This window comes from Heterodontus francisci, chromosome 15 (genome assembly GCF_036365525.1).
Source record: "Heterodontus francisci isolate sHetFra1 chromosome 15, sHetFra1.hap1, whole genome shotgun sequence".
Taxonomy (NCBI): domain Eukaryota; kingdom Metazoa; phylum Chordata; class Chondrichthyes; order Heterodontiformes; family Heterodontidae; genus Heterodontus; species Heterodontus francisci.
This window is the reverse complement of record NC_090385.1, coordinates 3,117,131-3,135,233: the sequence shown is the minus strand read 5'-3', so window position 1 is coordinate 3,135,233 and position 18,103 is coordinate 3,117,131. Positions and strand designations below refer to the sequence as shown.

The 18,103-nt window shown below is 44.0% G+C and overlaps 1 protein-coding gene across 5 annotated transcripts in view; it reads left to right on the top strand.

The window, feature by feature from the left end:
- Positions 1–16,553, top strand: part of LOC137377470 (rho guanine nucleotide exchange factor 6-like) — a 272,593-nt gene extending 256,040 nt beyond the window's left edge. For all 5 annotated transcript variants that reach the window (XM_068047087.1, XM_068047084.1, XM_068047085.1 and 2 more), the window contains 4 exons: positions 3,935–4,024; positions 13,082–13,181; positions 14,634–14,688; positions 14,807–16,553. In XM_068047087.1, the coding sequence (XP_067903188.1) occupies positions 3,935–4,024; positions 13,082–13,181; positions 14,634–14,688; positions 14,807–14,929 (368 nt within the window). In that variant the 3' untranslated portion in view covers positions 14,930–16,553. The remainder of the gene's footprint in view (positions 1–3,934; positions 4,025–13,081; positions 13,182–14,633; positions 14,689–14,806) is intronic.
- Positions 16,554–18,103: the final 1,550 nt, after the last annotated feature.

Genomic DNA, 18,103 nt, shown 5'->3' with positions numbered 1-18,103 from the left:
CTCGGGTCCCGTCAGGTTCGGGTCGGATAACAGGCTTCTACTTTGGGGGGGGTGGGTGCGAAAGGTCAGGTGGGCAGGGGAAGTGTTTTGGGGAGGGAGAGGGCAAGTAATGCATTGCATGGTTATTGGGGGTGGGGTGAGAGAGGGGCTCTTTAAATATTTAAATTAAATGGAAGTGCTCGAAGCCCTTTAAAAATGGCGTCACTGCCTGTGCAAAGGCGGCTGTTGCCATTGCCGGGAAGAGAAAGCCTGCCCCCTCCACGTCACCGGGTGGGCGGTCCGCCCCTGCCATTTAAATGAGCCGGCGGTGGCTCCGTGACATGCAGTCCACGTGGGTGGACGCCATTGTTTACCATAAATTTTAACCCCATATCTTTGCTGTTTGATTTGACAAACTGCAGAATGTCTCAGGATACACAACTATTCAGAGAGGGAATACTCTGATGGTTTGTTATAAAAATTGATTTTGGTTTAATATCAGCATGAACTGGATTTCAGTACAATATGGATTTGTGCTGCCTTTTTCTAGTGCTTAGTTTTCTTGAAATTTGCCAGAGTTCCAAAGAAAAAACTATTTTCACCAAATTCCCTTGGAATTTTTTGCGGAGAGCATTGATTTTTGTCCCCTCTCTGACTTTTGACGCTAAAAATTGAACTTGAAAAACAGCCACAAAAAAAACAGCATTTTTAATCATCGACAAAGAGCGATTATTAACAAGAATGCATGAATGCAGTTGGTGGGAGAAAGGGAGTCACTCGCTGTCACAGGAGAGCAGCTGAACAGATCGGATCTCCTGAACTGGCAGGACCTCAGACCAATCACAGAAACACTCCGCAGAGGCAGAAATTTTTAGGGGATCTTTTGCCTCCTTAAGCTGCTTCAGCTTTCCTTAACTAATGACTGCACACCCACACTCCATCCCATTCTGCACTGGAGTAGCATTATTCAATTGCATAATTACTGTTCCTTTTAATTATATTGTCAGGCAAATTCTAATAATCACAGCAAGTTAACATGCAGGTAAGCAAGCAATTGGGAAAGCGAATGGTGTATGAATAGAGTAGGCGAATATTTCCTAGATTTTTGAAGAATGAGAGGTGATCTCATTGAAATATATGAAGTTCTTAAGGGGCTTGACATGGTAGGTGCTGAGAAAATGTTTCTCCTGGCTGGGGAATCTAGAACATTGGGGCACAGTCACAGGATATGACATTGATCATTTAGGACTGAGATGAGGAGAAATTTCTTCACTGAGTGTTGTGAATCTTTGGAATTCTCTATCCCAGAGAGCTGTGGATGCTCAGTCATTGAGTATAATCAAGGCTGAGTTTGGCAGATTTTTTAATTCTAAGGGGGATTAAGGGATATGGGGATAGTGCAGGAAGATGGAATTGAGGTAGAAAACCAGCCATGCTCTTATTGAATGGTGAACAGGCTCAAGCGGCTGAGTGACTGACTCCTATTTGTTATTTTCTTATGTAATATCTATTGAGGTAGTTTTTAAAGGTGTGAGCTGGAGATTTGTGTTTAATTGGACGGGTTGTAATCTGTGAGACCAGTGTTTACATACTCCCTCCCTAACAGCACTGTGGGTGTACCCACCTCACATGGACTGCAATGATTCAAGAAGGCAGTTCGCCACCACCTTCTCAAGGGCAATTAGGGATGGGCAATAAATGCTGGCCTGGCCAGCGACGCCCACATCCCATGAAAATGAATTTTAAAAATATAGTCAGATGGGCTTTGATTTTGGTGAGACTGATGTGCAGCAAACACTCTTGTATACAAAGTTTGTCTGATATGGACTGGAGAACTGAACCAATACAATCTAAAATATTTTGTTACTTCATTAATTCATATAAAGAGTGCAGCAGAGGTTTGAAGTCAGGATCAAAGCTCCAGAATAATTATTCCAGTTTCCAAGGACTGTGTAAAGGTTCTGTTGTTCTGATTGATATCTGTCACAAATAAGGATACAGCAACATTGAAACCTTAACAAAAATGAAATGCAATGCGATTTAAATGAACATCAAGAAATTTATTTTCAGTTGTACTTTTTCCACATAACGATTTGCAGTGAAGATGTTTTAATGAACCTTTCTCTTTAAGTCTTTGAACTGATTTCTAGAGGTTACTGAGGAGCTATATATAACATTTAGGGCTTTGTGGTAATGTCTTGAAGCATCTAATGTACTCTGTCTGCTTCCTTTGGTCTGTGTAACTCAATAATACTGCATACTCTGTGAAACGCATACGTGTCTCAGGCAGCATGTCGTGAGGCAATCATTGAAAAATACGATATATTCTCAATCCAAAATTTATAGTAAATGGACAACATTTTGTAGCTTTTCTGTTGCAACACAAAATGATGGGAATTCTGATACATTGAAGAAAGTAAGGACTTGCATTTCTGTAGCACCTATCACATCCTCAGGATGTACCAAATCCCTTGGCAGCCAATGAAGTACTTTTGATGTAAAGTCACTGCTGTAATGTAGGAAACACAGCAGCCAATTTGTGCACAGCAAGAACCCAGAAACAGCAATGTGAGAATGACAGATGGTCAGTTTTTTGTGATGTTGATTGAGGGATAAATATTGTCCAGGACACCGGGGAGAACTCCCCTGCTCCTCTCTCAAATATTGTCATGGAGTCTTTACATCCATCTGAGAGGGCAGATGTCCCACCCCTCCAACAGAGCAGCACTCCATCAGATGTACTGACCCTCCGACAGTGCGACGCTCCTTCAGTTCTGACCCTCCGTCAAGGTGGTGCTCCCTCGCTACTGACCCTCTGACAGTGCAGCACTCCCTCGCTACTGCCCCTCTGACAGTGCAGCACTCCCTCGCTACTGCCCCTCTGACAGTGCAGCACTCCCTCGCTACTGACCCTCTGACGGTGCAGTACTCCCTCGCTACTGACCCTCTGACAGTGCAGCACTCCCTCACTACTGACCCTCTGACAGTGCAGCACTCCCTCGCTACTGACCCTCTGTCAGTGCAGTACTCCCTTGCTACTGACCCTCTGACAGTGCAGCACTCCCTCGCTACTGACCCTCTGACAGTGCAGTACTCCCTTGCTACTGACCCTCTGACAGTGCAGTACTCCCTCGCTACTGACCCTCTGACAGTGCGGCATTCCCTCAGTACTGACCCTCTGACAGTGCGGTGCTCCCTCAGTACTGACCCTCCGACAGTGCGGTGCTCCCTCAGTACTGACCCTCCGACAGTGCGGTGCTCCCTCAGTACTGACCCTCCGACAGTGCGGCGCTCCCTCAGTACTGACCCTCCGACAGTGCGGCGCTCCCTCAGTACTTACCCTCCGATAGTGCGGCATTCCCTCAGTACTGACCCTCCGACAGTGCAGCACTCCCCAGTACTGACCCTCTGACAGTGTGGCGCTCCCTCAGTACTGTCCCTCCGACAGTGCAGCACTCCCCAGTACTGACCCTCCGACAGTGCGGCGCTCCCTCAGTACTGATCCTCCGACAGTGCAGCACTCCTTCAGTACTGACCCTCTGACAGTGTGGCGCTCCCTCAGTACTGCTCTGGAGTGTCAGCCTAGAATTTTCTGTTCAGGTCCTGGCATGAGTCCTGAACCCACAACCTTCTGATTCAGAGGTGAGAATGCTACCTACTGAGCCATGGCTGACAATTGTAGCAGCTGAGTTACGCGCCACAAGGTCCCACAAACAACAATGTGATAATTCAGTGATACACGTGCTCATTTTGGTAATTTAAGCTGAGTAAATATTCAGCCATCTGCAGATCTGACATCATTTTTAAAGTGCCAGAATTGTGAATGAGCCTTGTTCTATGTGCATAGATTTGAAACAGCGTGTTTGTTACTGTCTACGCACTGTTGGGTCAACTCTGAGGTCTTGAATCTCGACATACGAAACCACCAGAATTTTTAAATCTTTGTTTCCCACAGGTACAGCAGCCCTGGAAGAAGATGCACAGATACTCAAAGTCATAGAGGCTTACTGCACAAGTGCAAACCTACAACAGACTCATAGTTCAGGCAAGTGACGATGCAGTGATGTATTAATTTCTGATTCTGTTTATCGGTGGACCAAGCAGTTAGTTTTTGAGGTTTTTTTTTAGTGTTCCACTGATGCATTTTTCAAAAACCTATGAATTACTTGTTTTTAATTACAATACGTATATGAAGTGCGTGAATAAAATTACAATTAGCAGCTGTAATATAGAAGAAGCTTTTAACCCACTTGCCCATTCAATCTCCAAACCAGCGCAGCTACAAAATTATATTTTATAAGTGGCGCTAAATATTATAATTTGTGGTAATAAATGAAGGATGAAGGGTTACAGAATTTGACTAATTTTCTCTTGCTGTAATCCTGGAGGAGACGGGGGTCTGGTTGGTGGTCTATCGATATAATGTGGCAGCAGTAAGTGGTTCTTCAATATTTTTTGGCCAGCCAAACTGTGACAAAAACTCCCTGTTGCCATCAGTTCCTCACTAGTTATGGACACAGTGCCAGTAAGTGTTACATTCATACTGAGTTACTGGTATGTGGGTTTGAGCGGACACTGATTGTACCTTTTAACTGTCCTGTTTAGTGGGAATACATGTATGGACAGAGCTCTCTCCCAACAGTTAGAGTAGAGAATAGCAAGGGGAGAGCATCTCTGCAATTGAAACATTTACACTCAGCTCAGGTAGATGCAAAATAATGAGCACACCACCATCTGGGTTTAACAGCATGCTGGATTAACACTCCAAGTGAAAACCAACTACTTCAGGACTCTCCGTTTCACTCTAGAATCGAATTGAGGTCTGGCTCCAGATTTACACTGAGTTTTAGTGTTGCTGCAAAGCTGAAATTGCTTTATACTGACACTGAGCTTTCAATGTAAATCTTCCAGCTCCTTCGCTGAAGTTTATAACTGTATTCAAACATGGAATACAATTCCAGCATGCTCCATTTCATAAATTTTGATAAATACTCCACACTTGATACACAGTGGTCAATATTTAGCTTATGAACATTGATCATATTTATTTATTTTAATTTTATTTTTTTTATTTAGAGATACAGCACTGAACCAGGCCCTTCGGCCCACCGAGTCTGTGCCGACCATTAACCACCCATTTATACTAATCCTACACTCATCCCATATTCCTACCACATCCTCACCTGTCCCTATATTCCCCTACCACCTACCTACACTAGGGGCAATTTATAATGGCCAATTTACCTATCAACCTGCAAGTCTTTTGGCTGTGGGAGGAAACCGGAGCACCCGGAGGAAACCCACGCAGACACAGGGAGAACTTGCAAACTCCACACAGGCAGTACCCAGAATTGAACCCGGGTCCCTGGAGCTGTGAGGCTGCGGTGCTAACCACTGCGCCACTGTGCCGCCCAGTTACAGGAAATGCAGTATTGGGCCAGAGTTTTTTGTCAAAATATCCGCAAGGCTAATGGCACTGGCTGTTATTTACAGGTAAATGGTACAGTCACTTCAGGCAGGAGACAGGCGTGTTGTGAAATGTGAATATCCAAAGATTTCTGTTTGGGTTGCACCACTCAACCATTAATTTGGCAGAAACAGGACCTTACCCTTTGTCTCCCCATGTGTTTTTAGGAACTTGCTGCATTTGAGCATTAAATGTGCCACAGAAGGTTAGGTCTTATTATTTCCAGTATCATTATCCTTTTAATAACATAATCAGTGTTAACTCCTGCCAGACTGTCTCTTTAGCTCTGAATATTAATTATTATAAGTGTGAAATCTCATTCTTTCAGATTTTGAATTTTTCAGGGAGCTTTTAAAAATGTCTTTTTTGTCCTTTTCTCTCTCAATCCAATCTTTCTTCACCTCTTATTTTCCATTCTTCCCCTGATTTGACATTGTATTCACCCACTCCAGTTTACCCTCCTTCCCAGTCCTTGTGCTGTTAATTTCACAGTCCTTCAATCTGATTGGTTAAGGAGATAACCGTTACTTGTCCTGTTCACTCAGCTCCCAGGTACCCAGTTTCCCTTGCTGTGATGTTATCAGCTCACGCTTTCAGTGGCTTTGAGGGAATAATTCTTTTTTCGAGCTGAAGGGTACAGGGGCAAGTCTTACTAATGGCCAATGCTATTCAATGCTGTGCTACAGAAAACAGGGCTGTATTGTAGTCGCCCAGTAAATACCTATTCCATATTTCAACTGAGAACAATAACAAGGTCTTTTCTGTTTAAAACGAGAATACCAAAAGGGACTATCATTGAAATTTCACAATATGAAAGGCTTTAAACAAATTGGATCCAAGTAAACATTTCTGTCGTGTACAGAATTTAAGCACAAAGGTCTGATTTACACGTTAAGGACAACAAAAGAAAATAGGAAATGCAGGAAGAAGCTTATTACTGAAAGCTCGGTGAGTTTGTGGAATGGATTACAGATATGCATTGGGTGTCTGATGGAACATGGAACTTTCAATGGGTTTCAGAAAGGAACCACCTCAAGTCAAGAAATTGCAGAATCACAGAATTGCTACAGTGCAGAAGGAGGCCATTCAGCCCATCACGTCTGCACTAGCTCTCAGAGCAATTCACTTAGTACCATTCCCCTGTCTTCTCCCCATAACCTTGCACATTCTTCCTTTTCATATAATTGTCCAATTCCCTTTTGAATGCCTCGATTGACCCTGCCTGCACCACACTGTCAGGCAGTGCATTCCAGATTCTAACCACTCACTGTGTGAGCAAGTTTTTCCTCATGTCGCTTTTGCTTCTTTTGTCAAATACTTTAAATCTGTGTCCCCTTGTTTTCAATCCTTTCACGAGTGGGAACAGTTTTTCCCTATCCACTCTGTCCAGCCCCCTCGTAATTTTGAATACCTCTATCAAATCACCTCTCAGCTTTCTCTTCACAGAAAACAGTCCTAACTTCTCCAATCTCTCTTCATAACTGAAATTCCTCATTCCTGGAATCATTCTCATGAATCTTTTCTGTACTCTCTCCAATGCCGTCACGTCTTTACTCAAGTGCAGAGCCCAGAACTGGACACAATATGCCAGCTGAGGCCGAGCCAGTGTCTGATACAAGTTTAACCTCTTTGCTCTTGTACTCTATGCCCCTATTAATAAAGCCCAGGATACTGTATGCTTTATTAACCGCTCTCACAACCTGTCCTGCCACCTTCAATGACTTATACCCCCAGGTCTCTCTGCTCCTGCATCTCCTTTAGTGTTGTACCCTTTATGTTATATTGTCTCTCCATGTTTATGGGTAGAGTTTAGGAATAAAAAAGGCACAGCCACATTGCTAGGTGTTTATTATAGACCCCCAGATAGTCAGCGGGAAATTGAGGAGCAAATATGTGCACAATTTGCAGAGGTGTGTAAAAATAATAGGGTAATTATATTAAGTGATTTCAACTTTCCCAACATTAATTGGGATAGTCATCGTGTTAAGGGCTTAGATGGAGTGGAGTTCTTAAAATGTATACAGGAGAACTTTTTAGCTCAATATGTAGAGGATCCAACAAGGGAGGGTGCAGTGCTGGATCTAATTCTGGGGAATGAAGCCGGACAGGTGGTTCATGTGTTGGTGGGGGGACATTTTGGTGACAGCGACCACAACATGGTACAATTTAAGCTTGTTATGGAGAAAGAAATAGACAAGTTGCAAAAAAAGGTTTTGGATTGGGGGAGAGCAAATTTTAGTAAAATAAGGCAGGATCTGGCCAAGGTAGACTGGAAAGAGTTACTTGTTGGGAAATCAACAGAAGAGCAGTGGGGGGCATTCAAAAAGGAAATGGGGAGGGTACAGGCCCAACATGTTCCCTCCAGGGTAATAGGTAGGAGCAACAAGCCCAGAGAACCATGGATGACCAGAAACATTCAGGGTACGATGAGAAGGAAAAGAGAGGCTTTTAGCAAATACAAAGAGAGCAAATCAATGGAAGCATTAGTGGAGTACAGAAAGTGTAGGATGGAGCTTAAGAAAGCAATTACGAGAACAAAGAGGGGATATGAGAAAGCTCTGGCTGGTAAAAGTAGGGAAAATCCCAAGATATTCTATAAGTCTATCAATGGGAAGAGGATAACCAGGGAAAGAGTAGGACCCGTTAGGGACCAAGGGGGAAATTTGTGGGTGGAGCCAGAGGACATTGGTAGGATGTTGAACGAATACTTCACATCTGTCTTCACCCAAGAGAGAGAGGATGTAGATATGGAACTTAGAGAGAGAGACTGTGAGGTTCTTGAGCAAATTGTCATAGGGAGTGACAAGGTATTGGAGGTTTTGGAAGGCTTAAAAGTGGACAAATCTTCAGGTCCGGACAATTTGTTTCCCAGGATGCTGTGGGAGGTGAGGGTGGAGATTGCAGGGGCTCTGACCCTAATTTTTAATTCCTCTCTGGCCACAGGGGAGGTGCCAGACGACTGGAGAACAGCTAATGTGGTCCCACTATTTAAGAAAGGTTGTAGAGATAAGCCAGGGAACTACAGACCAGTGAGTCTCATGTCAGTGGTAGGGAAACTATTGGAGAAAATTCTGAAGGAGAGAATCTGTCTCCACTTGGAGAGGCAAAACTTGATTAGGAATAGTCAGCATGGCTTTGTCAGAGGGAGGTCATGCCTAACAAATTTGATTGAATTTTTTGAGCATGTGACCAGGTGTGTAGATGAGGGTAGTGCAGTTGATGTAGTTTACATGGATTTCAGCAAAGCCTTTGACAAGGTCCCAGATGGGAGACTTATCAAGAAAGCAAATGCACATGGGATACAGGGTAACTTGATAAGGTGGATTCAAAATTGGCTGAGCTGTAGGAGACAGAGAGTGATGACAGACGGTTGTTTTAGTGACTGGAAGCCAGTGTCCAGTGGCGTACCACAGGGATCTGTGCTGGGTCCCCTATTGTTTGTCATTTATATAAACGACATAGATGACTATGTGGGGGGTAGGATCAGTAAGTTCGCAGATGACACAAAGATTGGCCGAGTGGTTAACAGTGAGGTGGAGTGTCTTAGTTTACAGGAAGATATAGACAAGATGGTCAAATGGGCAGAAAAGTGACTGATGGAATTTAACGCTGAAATGTGTGAGGTGATACACTTTGGAAGGAGTAATGTGACAAGGAGGTATTCAATGAATGGCCTGACACTGGGAAGTTCCGAAGAACAAAGGGACCTTGGTGTGTTTGTCCATAGATCTCTGAAGACAGAAGGGCAGGTTAATAGGGTGGTGAAAAAGGCATATGGGACACTTGCCTTTATCAATCGAGGCATAGATTACAAAAGAAAGGAGGTCATGCTGGAGTTGTACAGAATTTTGGTAAGGCCACAGCTGGAGTACTGTGTGCAATTCTGCTCGCCACAATATAGGAAGGATGTGATTGCACTGGAGGGGGTGCAGAGGCGATTCACCAGGATGTTGCCTGGGATGGAACATTTTAAGCTATGAAGAGAGGTTGGATAGGCTTGGGTTGTTTTCGCTGGAGCAGAGAAGACTGAGGGGTGACCTGATCGAGGTGTATAAGGTTATGAGGGGCATGGACAGGGTGGATAGGGAGCAGCTGTTCCCCTTAGTTGAAGGGTCAGTTACGAGAGGTCACATGTCTAAGGTGAGGGGCGGGAGATTTGAGGAAGAACTTTTTTACCCAGAGGGTGGTGACGGTCTGGAATGCCCTGCCTGGGAGGGTGGTAGAGGCAGGTTGCCTCACATCCTTTAAAAAGTACCTGGATGAGCACTTGGCACGTCATAACATTCAAGGCTATGGGCCAAGTGCTGGCAAATGGGATTAGGTAGACAGGTCAGGTGTTTTAATGCATCGGTGCAGACTCGATGGGCCAAAGGGCGTCTTCTGCACTGTATTATTCTGTGATTCTGTGATGTTCTTCTTACCAAAATGAATCACTTCACATTTCTCTGCATTGAACATCATCTGCCACTCGTCCGCCCACTCCATCAACTTGTCTATTTCCTTTTGAAGTTCTACACTATCCTCTTCACAGTTCACAATGCTTCCAAGTTTTGTATCATCCACAAATTTTGAAATTGTGCCCTGTACACCAAGGTCTAGGTCATTAATACATATCAGAAAGAGCAAGGGTCCCAACACTGACCCCTGGGGAACTCCATTACAAATCTTCCTCCAGCATGAAAAACATCCATTAACCACTACTCTTTGTTTCCTGTCACTCAGCCAATTCTCTATTCATGTTGCTGCCATCCCTGTTATTCCATGAGCTACAGGTTTTCTCACAGGTCTGTTGTGTGGCACTGTATCAAACGCCTTTTGAAAGTCCATGTACACCACATCAACAGCATTGCCCTCATCAACCCTCTCTGTTACCTCCTCAAAAAACTTCAGCAAGTTAGTTAAACATGATTTTTCCTGAATAAATCTGTGCTGGCTTTCCTTAATAATCCGCTTTTGTCCCTGTGACGGTCCCAAATTATTGTTTTGAGAAGTTTCCCCACCACTGAAGTTAAACTGACTGGCCTGTAGTTGCTGGGCTTATCTTTACACTTTTTTTTGAACAAGGGTGTAACATTTGCAATTCTCCAGTTCTCTGGCACCACCTCTGAGTCTAAGGAAGACTGGAAAATTATGGCCAGTGTCTCTGCAATTTCCACTCGCACTTCCCTCAGTATGCTTGCTTTCAGGGTTATTAGAAATGTACTACGGATGGATAGGTGGCGAGGTGGGCTCGATTGGCTGAAGATCTCTTGCCTGAAATTGTGAGCGTGCAAGTTTATAGCACGATGTCCTGTAGGACAGGTATATGATGTAAATCCCAGTTTCCTTTAATTCCCAGATATTTCAGGCTGCTGATACTAAACGATCTTGGTGCTGTAGTTTCGAAGAATGAGAGGTGATCACATTGAAGCATACAAAATTCTTACAGGACTCGACAGGGTTGATGCAGGAAGGATGTTTCCCCTGGCTGGGGGCTCTAGAACCAGGGGAGACAGTCTCAGATAAGGGGCAGGCCATTTAGGAGTGAGATGTGGAGGAATTTCTTCACTCAGAGGGTGATGAATCTTTGGAATTCTCTGCCCCAGAGGGCTGTGGATGTTCAGTTGTTGAGTATGTTCAAGACAGAAATTTCTAGATATTAAAGATATCAAGCGATATAGGGATAGTGTGGGAAAGTGGCATTGAGGTAGATCAGCCATGATCTAACTGAATGGCAGAGCAGGCTCGAGGGGCTGAATGGCCTACTCCTGCTCCTATTTCCTATGTTCCTTTGTTTACACTTTTCCGCCAATGAGGCAAGAGCACCACAAACAACCCTTTCCAAATCTCCAGGCCCACAATATTAACAAGAGGACAAACCAGCACCTGCGAAATTTATTTATTTATTTAGAGATACAGCACTGAAACAGGCCCTTCGGCCCACCGAGCCTGTGCCGACCAACAAGCACCCATTTATACTAATCCTACAGTAATCCCATATTTCCCTACCACCTACCTACACAATGGGCAATTTATAATGGCCAATTTACCTATCACCTGCAAGTCTTTGGCGTTGGGAGGAAACCGGAGCACCGGGCGAAAACCCACGCGGTTACAGGGAGAACTTGCAAACTCCGCACAGGCAGTACCCAGAATCGAACCCGGTCCCTGGAGCTGTGAGGCTGCGGTGCTAACCACTGCGCCACCCAACATGAATGTTGAGCATGAATATGACTAGTCTGTCTGGGCTGTATTTGGACATCTATGAATTGCAGGGGAACTGGACTGTCTGTGGCCTGGACACGTCAAAGGTCAATTAACAGGGCTGCAGCGTCACACTTGTTTATTGAGATGCAGCAAATCATTAGTCGATTCCTGAATCTGACCTGCTTAATGGCCTCCATTGCCAAGGTCCCACTCATCAAACACACCAACAACAACTGGCATTAATATCACACCTTGACCATAGTGAAACATGGTGCTTCACAGGAGTGTTATCAGACAAAATTTGACACTGAGCCATGTAAGGAGATATTTGGACAGATGGTCAAAAACTTGGTCAAAGAGGTAGGTTTTAAGGAGCGTGTTAAAGGAGGAAAGAGACATTGAGAGGTGGAGAGGTTTAGGGAGGCAATTCCAGAGCTTCGGGCCCAAACAGCTGCCAATGGTGGAGCAATTAAAATCAGGGAAGTGCAAGAGGCCGGAATTAGAGGAGCACAGGGATCTCAGAGGGCAGAGAGATGGGGAGGGGCAAGACCATGGAGGGATTGGAACACAAGGAATTTTAAAATCGAGGCATGGCTGGACCGGGAGCCAGTGTAGGTCAGTGAACACAGGGGTGAAAGGGGAACGGGACTCGGTGGCTTAAGACACGGGCAGCAGAGCTTTGGATGAGCTCACATTTGCAGAGAGTGAAAGATGAGAGGCTGCCCAGGAGAGCTTTAGAATAGTTGAGTCTGAAGGCAACAGAGGCATGAATGAGGGTTTCAGCAGCAGATGAGCTGAGACAGGGGCGGAGATGGGTGATGTTATAAAATAGCAGCTCTCATCCTGTCACCGTGTTCCATGCCTCTAATCACAAACACATTTAACTGAACACGAGCAAGGGAGTGGGTCTAATTGGATAGCTCTTTCAAAGAGCGGGCACAAACATGATTGACTGAATGGCCTGCTTCTATCCTTGAGATTCTAAATCTCTTGGTTGAAGTGCTTTTTTCTGTGCCATCTTTCTCTCTTTCCCCTCCTCCTGCCCTCTCAGCCTGCATGTGCTAACTCCATGCTGACGTATTGCTGTACTGTTATCAGATACCCTCCAGTTCTCCGAGTGACAACAGACAAGTCGGGTGCTAGACTGTGGAGAGCATCATGACTGAATCTGTTCTGTCTTGTACTCCTCCAACATCAGCAGTTCCAGCAGGCTGATGCTGAATAGTAGTCGGCAACAGGAATCCTGGTCGATTGTCTCCCCCCGACCTCTGTACCCCCCAACCTGGGGCACGGAGCTCAGTTTTAGGACCCCCACCGCTAACGTGGCTAAGAGCAACAAACTTATCTCAGACTGGGGATAGAACTTGGGATCGTCCTGCTCCGTGTGTGGTTTAACTACTCTGGATTAAAAACTCAAGAGAATTTTAAACTTCTGCCCTGCACTTACAGTTTGTCGGAAAGAGTCGGCACCACAGGTTTTGCTTCCGGAAGAGGAGAAAATAATTGTGGAGGAAACAAAGAGTAATGGACAAACCGTAATAGAGGAAAAGTAAGCGGCCTTTACTTTCCCAATCACAATTCATTATGATGTGAACTTTCTCGTTAAACGTAGTTCTGTTAAATTAAAGAGCATGAAATGTAACCTCAGAGTGGGTCAAACCAGTGTCGAAAGTCTTTGGTCTTTATCTGTGACATCAGGGGATAGACTTTAATCAAAGTGTCTGGGAATAGGCTACTGTTTTATTGAAGAGTGCTCAGGAGCTAGAGGGGAAGAGAGAGAGATTCTTGCATCATTGTTAATGTTATTCAGGACCTGATTTTAAACCACACAGAATAAAAGTGTCATCTGCAGAAAGGGTGATATGTTAACATCTGCTTCTGTTTATATAGCATCTTTAATACAGAAAAACGTTGGAAGGTGCTTCACAGGAGGAATTATATTGAACCAAATCTGACCAGACAATAACCAGACAAGGAAACATTAGGGCAGGTGGCCAAAAAACATGGTCAAAGAGATGGGTTTTAAGGAGCATCTTAAAGGAGGAGAGAGAGAGGTGGAGAGGTTTAGGGAGGGAATTCAAGAGTTTAGGATGAAAATTGGGGATGTACAAGAGGCTAGAATTAGAGGAGCGCAGATATCTCGGAGGGTTGTGGGGCTGCAGGAGATTACAGAGATAGGGAGGGGGGGGACCACGGAGGGATTTGAAAACCAGATAACAATGTACTATTTATCTTTCAACTTTCTGTTTGCAGATGGTTCAGTACTAGAGTTAACACCTCCACTAATTCAGCAGCGTGGAGACACCGAGAGTAGAGAGAGAGAGAGAGATGCAGGGCACAGGCATGCAGGTTTTTAAATGTGGGAGTGCAGGTAGGAAAGGAGACAAGAAAAGGCAAATGGGATTCTCATTTTCTAAATGGCAGATCCGCAGTGAGAGATATTTGAATACGAGGTGGATTAGATGCAGGTTAAATGCATTCTGATAAGGGACAAAAAAGCTATGCCAAAGGCAAAGATTCTGAAGACAAAGGGAATCTTTAGAGAAAAATGGGCTTTGAAAATGATATCCAAAAAATATATACAGGGATAAAAGCTATGGGAAATCGAATATGTTACACAGAAAAGCAGAAAGGGGGATTGTGATGATGAGGGAGTATCAAAAAGGATTGGGTCAGTGTAAGAGGGAAATAGAGATTTTACAGGTTATGAAGGAGATCATCTTGTAGTTCAGAGTCAAGAGTGGCAGGTACTTTGCATTTCAGCTCAGTGCTCACAGAGAGAGGGGACACTGGGGGTTGAGGTTGTGCACTGTTTAGATCTCGTGCGATTTATGGATATGCTCAAGCTCTTTGCTCCTGTTCTGGGGAAAGTGGATTCTGCCTTTTCCCTCTGCGGTTTTCACAACTCTGCTAACTGTCCATATTCATAACTGTTTCAAACCTTGTGGCTCTGCCAGTCATTTTTCTGAATAATCCGATAACTGTTTATGCTACTTGCCAGGAGTCTAGTCGACACAGTTTATGCACTGAAGGATGAAGTCCAGGAGCTAAAACAGGTCAGAATTACAATGGAACAGAGCTTTTCTGTTTCACACCGTATAACATTGCTCACCAAGTTTTAGAGGCCCAGCCAAGTTGTGATAAAACTGTACCTTATGGGTTTTTTCCCCCTAGGAAAATAAACGGATGAAACAAAGTCTGGAGGAGGAGCAGAAATCCAGGAAAGAATTAGAAAAAATGATCAGGAAGGTGCTGAAACAGTTGAACGAATCTGCGTGGGATGAGGGAACCCACTGAAAGCTGCCGGCTCCCTGCTTTCTCAACATGGATTAAAGCAAACCCCAGTCTCACGGCGATGCTGCAAGGAATTCTCAGAAATTCTCAATCATATTGGGGTCCTTTTTGTTTTTTTGCCTGTTGATTTCTGTGGAGGAGCAGGCGTGTGAGGGACAGCAGAGCTTACACCTGTTGGGGATGGACTAGAGGGGAGCAGGGAAATGTACAGGGGTCTGGGGAGCAACACGGCTGCAACAAAAACAGACCTTCCAAAACATACCTCACGCTTGCTGTGGACATCAAATCTATTACCAGCTCTGGCAAAGAAAGGTGCCTGCAAATGACCTCTCAATAGTCCATGAAAAGGTGTTTCTGTGTCCTCAAACCAGCACTGTACCATTGTCTCCTGCACCAGCACAGGCAGCTCATTCTTGGGGCATGGCTGAAAATCAAGGACTCCTTTATGCTTCCTTTGTAACAGGACAGAACCAATCGCTAATTTCTCCCTTACTGGATGTTAAGCAGCATACTTGTGTTTTCCAGGTGTAACTAGGGTTTTTAGAGAGGGCCCAGGCTCTTGCTGGTTTATTTATGTTTTGCTGTGTTAAACTACTCCCCCTGTCACTTACCCCCAGCTCCCAATAACATGGTTGCTGTGCTGAGTCCTTGTGTAGGAGGCAGCCTCGATATTGGCATCGCATCTAATGCATGTGAAACTCCTGCCTGTGCCCTTGGTAGCCCCTCAATACAGTGTGTGTGTACATATTCAACTCTCCTTTTTATAAACTGATTCTAGCTTAAGTGCATTCCTGTATATTACAGGATTGTGTTTGATAATACTTAAAGAATACAGGCAGCTTACCTTCCCTATTGTCGTGGTGCAGAGCAGCTGTGTTATTAGCCAGTGTTGACTGAGTCTGTTAATCATGGTGCATCTATAGAGAGAAATTCAGGTTCAAATTGACAGACTAAACTGTAGGAGTTATTTGCGCATGCACAAACTTAGTTTCTGATCGGCTGGGAATGAATGCAGGATAACACACATCTGATTGTCGGCTGTGTCCACAGTGGAACTGAGCACCTGGCACAAAGTAGTTCCAGTGTAAATGCAGCCAGAGTCAGCCTGAACAAAGAGGAGTGCGACTCGGAGGAGGTCACTTCATTTTCGATTCAGATTGAGCTCTGATTTAACAGCTGTTTGATGTTGGTATAGAGTCAAAGCAGGTTCAGACCAGCACTGATCATAGAGTGTGGCTGCTCCCTGTAAACAACTTGTAAATCCTCCTTTGGGTCCAGCTTGTAGAACATCCACATATTTACTCTCCAGACTTTATTTTGGAACAGTAAATAAACAGGGTTCAGATGAAAAAGTCTTGGAAACTGTCACTGCTGTATTCTCCAGTTGGTGCCTGTGTGTGGAGGTCCTTACAGCCAGCACACATACATATCGTAGGAAATCTTTTTGTAAATGGAGTTTTTTTTTTATAAAGCCTGAATCCCGAGCCTTCCCTCGGCTGTATCTTGTAAATAAATAGCTCCTATATTTTGGCAGGATCTCACAACACTCCGTGATTCTATGAAACTTTTGTCCTGTTGACTGGATTTTTTGCTGTTGGCTTCAATACAATTAAATTGATTTTCTGAACGGGTTGGGAATGTTTTCTCTTAATGTTTTGTTTTTTAACAATTGCTGGTTAGTTGGTCAAAAACATATTAACAGTGTGTTTACAATGACCCTGAATTTGCAGCATTTAGCAGAGAGCAGGTGAAGTGGAGAAAGATTTTCTGGAAAAGGCAGCCTATCTCTGCTTGTGTGGGCAGTTCAACATTTTCAATTCCTTCAATTTAACTGAGTTAAAAAATCACAAATTACTTTTCTTCAAGCAATGATTGTATTATTTCTGATTTATGCACACTTACAATCATAGAAACAGAATGATAAAACACACAAGCAGACTCTTCAGCCATCATTCCTGTGCCAGCTCTTTGATAGAACTGTTCAACTAATCCCACCCCCTTTGTATAAATTTTTCACATTTCTGTGCTCTTTCCCCACAGCCCTGCAAACTTTTTCCCTTCAAGTATTTCTCCAATTCCCTTTTGAAAGTTACTACTGAATCTGCTTCCACTGCCCTTTCAGGTAGCGCGTTCCAGATCACAACAACTCACTGCTGAGTAACATCCTCATGTCGCCTTGTTCTTTTGCCAATCACCTTAAATCTGTGCCGTCTGATTACTGACCCTCCTGCCAATGGAAACTCTTTATTTACTCTATCAAAAACCATTCATGATTTTGAAAACCTTGATTAAATTTCCCTCTTTCCCATCTCTGCTCTAAGGAGAACAATCCCAGCTTCTCCAGTCTCTGCACATAACTGAAGTCCCTCATCCCTGGGAACATTCTAGTAAATCTCCTCCGCACCCTCTCCAAGGCCTTGACATCCTTCCTAAAGTGCGGTGCCCAGAATTGAACACAATACTCCAGCTGAGGCCTAACCAGTGATTAATAAAGGTTTTGTATAAATTCCTTGCTCTTGTTCTCTATTCCTCTATTAATCAATAGGATCCCATATGTTTTTTTAACAGGCTTCTCAACTTGTCCTGCCACCTTCTAAGATTTGTGTCCATACATTCCTGGTTTCTCTGTTCTTTCATCCCCTTTAAAATGTGCCATTTAGTTTATATTGCCTCTTCTGCACTAGTACCTTTATCGCTGGTTCAGAATTTTATCACCTTTTTAACTGTCACTTTCTCATTTGCACTCTCCGCATTCTTTCATAGCTTGTTGTGGTCAGTCTGAATTTCCTTCTTGCTTTTGGATAGGTATATGGATAAAGGAGAATGATGGGGTATAGATTAAATTGTCCTTGACAGAGGACAAAGGATCGGCACAACATTGTGGGCCGAAGGGCCTGTTCTGTGCTGTATGTTCTATGTTCTATATGCACGCATACACGTGTACACTTATTCATTCATGCACACTCAAACTGTCACACAGACTCACGCATACTGAACTCAAACACACTCAACACCCTCATACCTGCACACACAGTCACACTCACTCACTGCCTTGCACTGTTGTACATTATACTCGCTCACTCACATGTATGCACACACTATTTCTCATCCTGTTACACGCATTCACACTTTCTCAGTTTTTTCCATTTTTACACACGCCTGTTAAAGAATCCTTGC